Source organism: Hylobates moloch, unplaced genomic scaffold, assembly GCF_009828535.3.
Source record: "Hylobates moloch isolate HMO894 unplaced genomic scaffold, HMol_V3 SCAFFOLD_1, whole genome shotgun sequence".
Taxonomy (NCBI): Eukaryota; Metazoa; Chordata; class Mammalia; order Primates; family Hylobatidae; genus Hylobates; species Hylobates moloch.
This window is the reverse complement of record NW_026652276.1, coordinates 113484490-113494067: the sequence shown is the minus strand read 5'-3', so window position 1 is coordinate 113494067 and position 9578 is coordinate 113484490. Positions and strand designations below refer to the sequence as shown.

Below are 9578 nucleotides of genomic sequence, written 5' to 3'. Positions count from 1 at the left end.
ATTTTTTGGTTAATTTTTTTGTTAAATTTTGTTTCACTATTTTATATTTTAGTGGCTCATGTTTTAGTTGGCTATGTCACATTAATTAATTGTGCTTTTAGTTTTTATTTATGTATAATTTTTTATGCCAATATTCAACTCTGTACACATTAAAACAATATTTGGACAGAAGTCGGATATGAATCAGTCATACATATATTGCTATTTTAATTATTTATGTGTGTGTTTGCCTGTGTAAAATATTACTCCTATTTTATGACTTGTATATTTACTTTTTTATTTTTTGGTTATTAGTCAGTGATTGTTTTATTCTTACTTGTAAAAACTACAAGGGTCAGGTGTGGTGGCTCACACCCGTACTCCCTCCATTTTGAGCAGTCCAGGCAGGCGGATCACCCAAGGTCAGAAGTTCAAGATTAGCCTGGCCAACATGGTGAAACCCCATCTCTAGTAAACATACAAAATTAGCCAGGTGAGGCACGCCTGTAATCTTAGCTACTCCGGATGCTGAGGCAGGAGAATCGCCTGAACCCTGGAGATGGAGGTTGGATTGCACCACTGCACTCCAGCCTGGGCGACAGAGAGAGACTGTGTCTCCAAAAAAAAAAAAAAAAATTATGGAGACTTCTTTTATGTGTTGTATGGTCTCTTCTGAGAATGTGCCATATGTACTTGAGAAGAATGTGTGTTCTAGTATTGTTGAGTAGAGAGTTCTAGGTGGTTTGCAATGCTGTTCCGGTTTCTATTTCTTTACTTCTTTGATCTTCTGCCTGTAGTCGCTTGCTATACCCATTCTCTGTCTATGATACTGAAGTGTCTCTGCTGTCCAAAACTGTCAAAGTATACCACCTTTATTTTCAACACTGTCATGGAATACAGAAATTAGTCTTTGGTAAGGTCTCAAAAAGCCAGAAGCATGAACACATGTACCACTGTTTTATTTATTTTTGGAGGGGGAAGACAGGAATTGGGAGTCTATATTTAAAGTCATCATGGGATGAAGAATGGCTGTGGTGGGTAAATATGGAATACTTTTATTACACCTCTATGTGGTTCTTGGCATTTTTCTCACTTGAGGTGCTGCAAATGCTTAACTGGTTCTTACACTTCTCACAAAGACATTTTGGTCAGTGTATGTCTGTTAAGCTTATATGTCTATAAAGGAAGTAGAGCCTGTGGTATTTTATTGTGTCACCTTGTTAATGTGCTTTCTATAATTATATATTTGTAAAGTGTATTCACCTAAGTCTGATGAGGGAGAAATTTTGTGTTTTTTTTTTTTTTTTTTCCAGCTGGCTCTTTTCATTTTACTGCGGAGATATTGCCGGAGCACGACATAAATGATTTATTACAAAAAGTGATTCTGAGAAAATCTGGAAGCTGTGACCTTAATACTTCACGTTTAAAGAAATACTACCAACGTGTGGGTAATTGCAAGGGGCAGAAAAGCAGTTATAATGGCATTCATCAATGTTTGTCAACTACCCATAGCAAAACCTGTCAATGTAATAAATGTGGCGGAGCTTTTAGGTTGTGCTCAGTCTTCACTGAACATAAGAAAATTTTTAGCAGAGAGAAATGCTACAAATGTAAAGAATGTGGCAAAGACTGTAGGTTGTCAGATTTTACCCTGCAGAAGAGAATTCATACTGCAGATAGATGCTACAAATGTGAAGAGTTTGACAAAGCCTGTAAAAAGTTCTCAAACCTTACTGAACATAATAGAGTTTATACTGGAAAGAAACCCTACAAATGTGAAGAATGTGGCAAAACGTTTACCTGTTCCTCAGCCCTTATTAAACACAAGAGAAATCATACTGGAGACAGACCCTACAAATGCGAAGAATGTCACAAAGCCTTTAGGTGTTGCTCAGACCTTACTAAACATAAGAGAATTCATACTGGAGAGAAACCCTACAAATGTAAAGAATGTCACAAAGCATTTAGGTGTTGCTCAGACCTTACTAAACATAAGAGAATTCATACTGGAGAGAAACCCTACAAATGTAATGAATGTGGAAAAGCTTTTATGTGGATCTCGGCCCGTAGTCAACATAACAGAATTCATACTGGAGAGAAACCCTACATTTGTGAAGAATGTGGCAAAGCCTTTACCTACTCCTCAACCCTTATTAACCACAAGAGAATTCATATGGAAGTGAGACCTTACAAATGTGAAGAATGTGGCAAAACCTTTAAGTGGTTCTCAGACCTAACTAATCATAAGAGAATTCACACTGGAGAGAAACCCTACAAATGTGAAGAATGTGGCAAAACCTTTACCTGCTCCTCAAACCTTATTAAACACAAGAGAATTCATATGGAAATGAGACCTTACAAATGTGAAGAATGTGGCAAAACCTTTAAGTGGTTCCCAGACCTGACTAATCATAAGAGAATTCACACTAGAGAGAAGCCCTACAAATGTGAAGAATGTGGCAAAACCTTTACTTGCTCCTCAAGCCGTATTAAACACAAGAGAAGTCATACTGGAGACAGACCTACAAGTGTGAAGAATGTGGCAAAGCCTTTAAGTGCTTCTCAGAACTTACTAGTCATAAGAGAATTCACACTGGAGAGAAACCCTACAAATGTGAAGAATGTAACAAAGCCTTTAGGTGGTTCTCAGACCTTACTAAACATGAGGTAATTCATACTGGAGATAAACCTTACAAATGTAATGAATGTGGAAAAGCTTTTACGTGGATCTCGGCCCTTAGTAAACACAAGAGAATTCATACTGGAGAGACACCCTACATCTGTGAAGAATGTGGCAAAGCCTTTACCCGCTCCTCAATCCTTATTAACCACAAGAGAATTCATATGGAAGAGAGACCTTACAAATGCAAAGAGTGCAGCAAAACCTTTACGTGGCTCTCAGACTTTACTAATCATAAGAGAATTCACCCTGGTGAGAAAACCCTACAAATGTGAAGAATGTGGCAAAGTATTGAGCTCATTCTCACACCTCATTAGACATAAGAGAATTCATACTAGAGAGAAGCTCCGCAAGTGTTAAAAATGTGGAAAAGCCTTTAACAAGTCGTCATATTGTGTTCAACATCAGAGACTTACTACTGAACAAATGTAGTATAAAGGTAATGACTATTGAAGAACATTTAATAACATCTTAGAGGGTCTCTAAGAACCTGCTTTATAATCTGGGTGCTTTTGGGTGCATGTATAGCCCTTTACTATTATGTAATGCCATTTTTTGTTTTTTTTTTTTAAAATCTGTTGATTTAAAGTCCGTTTTGTCAGAAACTAGGATTGCAATCCTTGATTTTTAATGTTTTCTATTTGCTTGGTAGACTTTTCCCTTTATTTTGAGCTTATTTGAAGTGGGTATCTCAATTGCAATATACCATTAGATCTTGGTTCTTTATTTGCCACTCTGTTTTTTAATTTGGTCATTTAACCCATGTACATTCTTAAGGTTTGTATTCTTATGTGTGGATTTGATTCTGTCATGATCATCTTAGCTGGCTATTTTGCACATTTGTTTATGTGGTGGCTTTATCATGTCAGTGGTTTGTGTACTTTAGTGTGTTTTTGTAGTGATTGGTTATAGTCTTTTTCTTATTTAGGGCTTTCTTCAGAAGATCTTTTAAGGCAGGTCTTGTGGTAACAGATTTCCTCAGCATTTGCTTATCTGAATACGATCATATTTATTTTTTGCTTCTGAAGCTTACTTTGGCCGGATATGAACTTCTGGATTAGAATTCTTTTTTTAAGAAAGTTGAATATTGGCCCTTAATCTCTTTTGACTTGAAGGATCTCTGCTGCAAGGTTCATTGTTGTCTGAGCTTCTTTTTAGAGGTGACCTGGCCTTTCTCTCTAGCTGCCTTTAACATTTTTTTTCTCTCATTTTGACCTTGGAGAATCTCATGATTATGTATCTTGGGGATGACCTTCTCATGGGGTATATTATTGGGGTTCTCCACATTTCTTGCCTTTGAATGTTGGCCTCTCTAGGTTGGGGAAATTCTCATGGATGTTATCCCAAAATATGTATTTTAAGTTATTTTCATTCTCCCCATCACTTTCAAGCACTCTCTTTAATTATAGATTTGGTTTATTTACATAATCCGATATTTCTTGGAGGTTTTGTTCATTCCTCTTTATACTTTTTCACTATTCTTGTCTGTTTTATTTCAGAAAGCCAGTCTTGAAGCTCTGAGATTCTTCCCTCTGCTTGGCCTATTCTTCTATTAACACTTGTGATTACATTATAAAGGTTTTGTATTGTGTTTTTCAGTTCTATCATGTTGACCATATTTTTCTCTAGACTGGCTGTTTTTCCCATCAGTTCAGGCAATTATTTTTTATTCATTGCATTGGGTTGCAACTTATTTTTGTAGCTTGATGAAGTTTGTTTCTACCCATATTCTGAATTCTGCTTCTGTCATCTTAGGCCTTGCTGGTAATGTAATTTGGTCATTTGGATGAAAGAAGGCACTCTGGCTTTTTGTGTTTTCAACATTTTTGCACTGATTTTGTCTCATCTTTGTGGGCATATCTTTAAAGTTGCTGAACTTTGAATGGGGTTTTGGTTTTTTTGATCCTATTTGATGGTCTTGAGTATTTGATTGTGGTAAAAGGTGGATTCAGCCAACAGGCTTTGTTCCTGGGAGTTGTTTTTTTTTTTTTTTTTTGTGGTGGTGGACAGGGCACTGCTCAGCTCACAACTCAGAGGCTGCATACTCTAAATGCTCAGCTCACAACTTAGAGTCTGCATACTCTAACTCTGGGGGAGTTGTATTGAGCCCCAACTGTGTTCTCTGGCTCCTTGTGATTTGGAGTCTGCCACTCTGTGGGACTAAGGTGCCACAGCTGGAGCAGAGTGCTAGTGGATATGGGCTTCCTGCCTGTCTTTGGGTATTCACTTCAGTGGCAGGAGCAAAGCAGCTGGGAGGGGAGTGGGGGTTACCTTGTGGAGACCGTGTGCTGTTGCACTAAAGGTGGTGTTGGCTTGGGGCAGGATACTGGCCAGTAAAGGTTTTGATGCCTTCTCTGTGCCCCTCAAGAAGGAATGATTGTTCAGAGTGTGGGAGGATACCCTGTTCTCTGCACAGTTTTACCACAAAGGCCAGGGTGGGGCTTTCTGGCTCTCTACCCACCAAAGCTTCATCTACGATGGCAATTGCTTGGAGTGGCAGGGGCATACTACATTTCCATTTGCTGGTGGGGCAAGCAAAGCCAAACTCACCTTTGCAGACATGTGCCAGCAAAGTAATATGGGGGGTTGCCATGGTCTCGGGGGAAGCTGGAGTATAGGGAAGAAACATGGGGGCTGGTGCAGTCATAGGGGCTGCCTTGCTGGAGCTCTTCATGGGTCAGGCATGGCCCACCAGTGCAGATGCTATGGTATGGGCTCCTAGGGTACCTGAGACTGCCCTGTAAGCAGCTGTGGCCAGACTGGGTCCCTGGGAGAGGCCAGCAGACCAAGGAGTACTCAGTTGGATCAGCTTCTTCTGATTTGCAAGACCATCCTGCAGAAATTAGGTCCAACAGTTCTCCTAGGGCTAAAGTCTCTTATGGGAGAAAGTTGAGCCTATGGAAATGGCCGTCAATGGCCACACTTTACTGCAGATGCTCTTGCATCAAACCCTCTGGCCACCACATGAGCTGGGTTGCTGCCCCACCTCTTTGCCTGTCTTCTGGGGGCTGCATCTCAGAGACGTGTAGGCCAGCAATCACTCAGTGCAGTCCGACCAGGATGGAGGATCTGTGCTTTTGGCCAAAGTAGGGGTTCACTGGTAATGAGCAGTGGGTAGTTTGTGGGACCCATGGAGGATGGACTGGCCCTGTCTCCTTGGGTAAACTACAGCTTGTTTGAGGTGTGAATAAGGCACTTAGGGTGTTGGATTTTTCATTAGTCTGGCGGTAGCAAAGACAGTTCTACTGCAGAGGCAATGGCAGAAATATTTTCAGTTGCTCTTGGAGGCTCTGTCTAGGGAGTTGCAAAGTTGCTACTGGCTCAATAGCCCTGGCAATGATTGGCTAGTGGCCCAGGCCTGGAGAACTTGCCCAGTGAGAATATATGAGAACAGGCACTCACGTAACAGTCTGGCCACTTTTCTGAAGGGCTGCTGCAGTATGCTGGGTATCCACTGCAGTTTCTAATCACCTCAGATTTTCCAGTACCTGATGACATTATCACCAGTGAATACTGTAAAACAGCAACAATGGCAGCATACCCTTTTCTCTAAGAGCTCCATCTAAGGGAGGTATAGACCTGTTTCCAGCCCCAAAACAACTGTAGGAGGTAGCTGGAAACCCCTGTTGAAAGGTCTTACCCAGTGAGGAGAACATGATTGGGGACCTACTTAAGAAAGCAGTGTAGGCTGGGCACAGTGGCTCATGCCTGTAACCCTAGCACTTTGGGAGGCCGAGGCAGGTGGATTGCCTGAGCTCAGGAGTTCAAGACCAGCCTGGGCAACATGATGAAATCCCACCTCTACTAAAATACAAGAAAAGAAAATTAGCCAGGTGTGGTGGCTAATCAGGAGGCTGAGGCAGGAGAATTGCTTGAACCCAGGAGGCAGATGTTGCAGTGAGCTGAGATTGTGCCACTGTACTCCTGCCTGGCGACAGAGCGAGACTCCATCTCAAAAAAAAAAAAAAGAAAGAATGCAGTCTAGCCACATTTTTATAGGACAGCTCTGCTGTGCAGAAGTACCACTTCCATCCCCAGTTTATTCGGACTCTTCAAAGCCAGAAGGCTGGAACAGCTAAGTCACACAAACAGCAAAAATGGCCACTCACTCTTCCCTCTAGGAGCTGTATCCCAAAGAGGATTCAAAACTCCATTGATCAAAGAGCACCTGTGGTGGTAGCTGGAGACCCTCGTTGGGAACTACTTTGCAGTGAGGAGGAATGAGATTGGGCACCTGCTTTAACAGACAGTCTGGCCATGTCTTTTTAGAGCACCTGTACTGTGCTAGGAGACCCTTTCCACCCCTGGTCAGCTTGGGCTCTTCAACACATGAAGGCTGGAATGGCTAAGTTGCCCAAGAAGCAAAGATGGCGGCCCACTCCTCTTTCTGGTAGCTCCATCCCAGGGAGGTGCAGTACTGCTACCAGTGGTTGGCTGGAATTCTAAGCCAGTAGTTTTTACCCTGTGGGGCACTGTGGAAGTGGGTCCTACAGACCATCACTGCTCAGCCCCCTGGATTTTGCCTCTTTCCTATGGGTATGCACAGGGTTATAACCTCCTGTTTGCTGAGTTGCAGCTACTTTTTCTGGGAAGCCTGGAAAGCCAGAGTATCTGAGGCTCTTGAATCTCTGTGCAGGCCTCAGTGGCTGCTCTGCTGAGACTCCACGTAGCTCTGTGTGTTAAATTGAAGGCCTTGATGAAGTGGGTTCATGAGAGTATCTCCTCACCTGAAGGTTGCAGAGATCTGTGGGAGAATCATGGGTTCCTAGGGTCACACAGGCACTCACTGTTTTACTGGGTGAGGAGGTTCCCTTGGCTCCATGTTGTTCCCAAGTGGCCCATTGTCCTGCCTTGCTTTACTCCATTCTCCGTAAGTTAAGTTGTTTCTTTCATTAGTTCCAGTGCAAGTACCTGGATGTTTCAGTTGAAGGTGCTGTATCTATGCACACCTTGCATTCTTCTCTATGAGAGCTACACAGTCTAGCTCTTTCTACTTTTTTATATTAAAATAATTTACTGTATTTTCAAAAGCAAATATTGATGTAATTTAACTCTTACATTTGATGCTATGTCTTCATTCTAGAATTTATGTGAAAGAACATGGTCAATGGTTGCTGCACCAGAGTTAGGAGAAGTTCTTCCGTATCAGATAAAAAGATTTATATACTTACCCATGGAAGATTAAGAGAACTGAAATCTAAGATACATGAAGAAATTCTAAGTGGAAAGGCCACTTAGTGGTTGATTTACAACAGCATTATAAGTGACAGGGTGATAGAAGTGTGGCAAGTGATTAGGATAATATTCTGCATAGTAAGAGAAACAATTTGAATTTTAGAAGGAAATTGCTTTACCATTTGCAAACTAAGGTAATTAAAATACAGTGAATTTCAAAATGCCTTTTAATGACAATGTATGAACTTAATTTATTTTAATAAACCAAAATTATTGTTATTGGGTTAAGGCTGTTTTACATTGAATGTGTATCTTGCCACTGATGTTGACTTATCCCATCTTACCCAAGGTTGTAGGTCAACAGATGGTAACAATATACTATTGTGTGACCGTGGAATAACATCTCTAGTGATTTCTTTGTCAGTCATCTTTAACTTAATTTGGGGAATATGATTCCTACAAATTAACATTTTTGTTTTTCTTGTAACTACAGGTTATTATGATGTTTGTAATGAAGATTATATGAGTATAATGGAGCTATATGTTTCTGAATTCTGAACAACTTTACAAAATTTTATCCTACTTTTTCTGTTGAAAATATGACTTCTCTGGTCCGCTAAACACGTACAGACCTTTAGTTTTGATTTACACCAATTTAAATATACAAATGTATCACTGTAAAATAAACTTCAGGTGTAACAGATTTATAGAGAAAGTATTCATATTTGTTTATGGTTGTGTACCTATTTTGAGAAGAAAAGAAAAATATTAGAATGAAACATAATTTTACATGTGTTGATATCTTACCAGCTTTACTGGTAATTTCAAAGATTTTGAAAGCAAATCTGTTTTCTCTGCTTTGTATTAAATTCATTTATTTAAAATGTTATTGCTCCTAGCTTAGAATCATCCTTTGTAAATTCTTTTTTTGTTTGTCTGTTTTCTTGTTGTTCACCATAGGCATAATATATCATTTTCTCTTCATCTAATTTCATAAAACATTATTTGTATTATCCCCTCAGAGATTATGAAAGTGACTGATAAAATTTAATGGTGTTCATAAAATAATTTTCACATGGAATTTCACACTGAGTGTATTATTGTATGTTATTTATTTAGTACATTTTACATTTTGTTTCAATTAGAGAATGCTATTTAATCCAATTTTCATTTAGTTATTGATCATTTTACTTTATAAAACTGATATAATTGATTTTATTAAATTTATTGGGTCAATTTATTGAAGTAAAGAATTGAACGTTTTATTTTGGCATATATGTGAAATAAACCAACAAAAGCAATACTAGCTATGCAATAGAAGCTACATAATTAGAAATAACTTCTTTTTGAAATCAGCCTGTTGTCTCAGGTGAAAAATTGAAAGTATCTATAGTGGTGACATTCTGCATATGAAGAGAGTATAATCATATCCATGCTGCACAATTGACTCTCACAATTGAAACAAGATGAAGAGATGGACATTTTAGCAAAACTAAGTGAAAACCTTGTAAAATTTTCGGATTATGTTTCTACATTTAAACATCTACTGGGGGAGGTAGAGGGCAATTCTATGCAGTCAAACCTGGAATTGCTGACAGATGTTAAGGGTATTCTCCACATGTATTGATGCCTAAAATGCCCTGAACTCTTTTCATTTAGATTAACAAAAATATGGTTTTAGTTTTCCTCCTCTATATTCTGGCTTAGACAGAATTATCAAGCTATTTCGAGTGGATTTGATTCT

At 39.4% G+C, this 9578-nt stretch overlaps 2 protein-coding genes across 2 annotated transcripts; both read left to right on the top strand.

Moving 5' to 3' along the window:
• The first annotated feature begins 1329 nt into the window (after positions 1-1329).
• On the top strand, positions 1330-2305 carry LOC131384299 (zinc finger protein 781-like). Its single transcript, XM_058444572.1, has one exon. It carries the CDS (start codon positions 1458-1460, stop codon positions 2160-2162), a length of 705 nt encoding a protein of 234 aa, XP_058300555.1. The 5' UTR covers positions 1330-1457; the 3' UTR covers positions 2163-2305.
• A 170-nt stretch (positions 2306-2475) lies between these two features.
• Positions 2476-8537, top strand: LOC116812233 (zinc finger protein 736-like; the record flags this gene model as incomplete). Its single annotated transcript, XM_032757955.2, has 2 exons — positions 2476-3098; positions 7743-8537. A coding segment is annotated over one exon (459 nt), but the record flags the coding sequence as incomplete, so codon positions are not given.
• Between the last annotated feature and the right edge of the window lie 1041 nt (positions 8538-9578).

Bases quoted from the DNA above. Each gene is read 5' to 3' on its own strand.
- LOC131384299 (XM_058444572.1), top strand. From the start codon at position 1,458: ATGGCATTCATCAATGTTTGTCAACTACCCATAGCAAAACCTGTCAAT.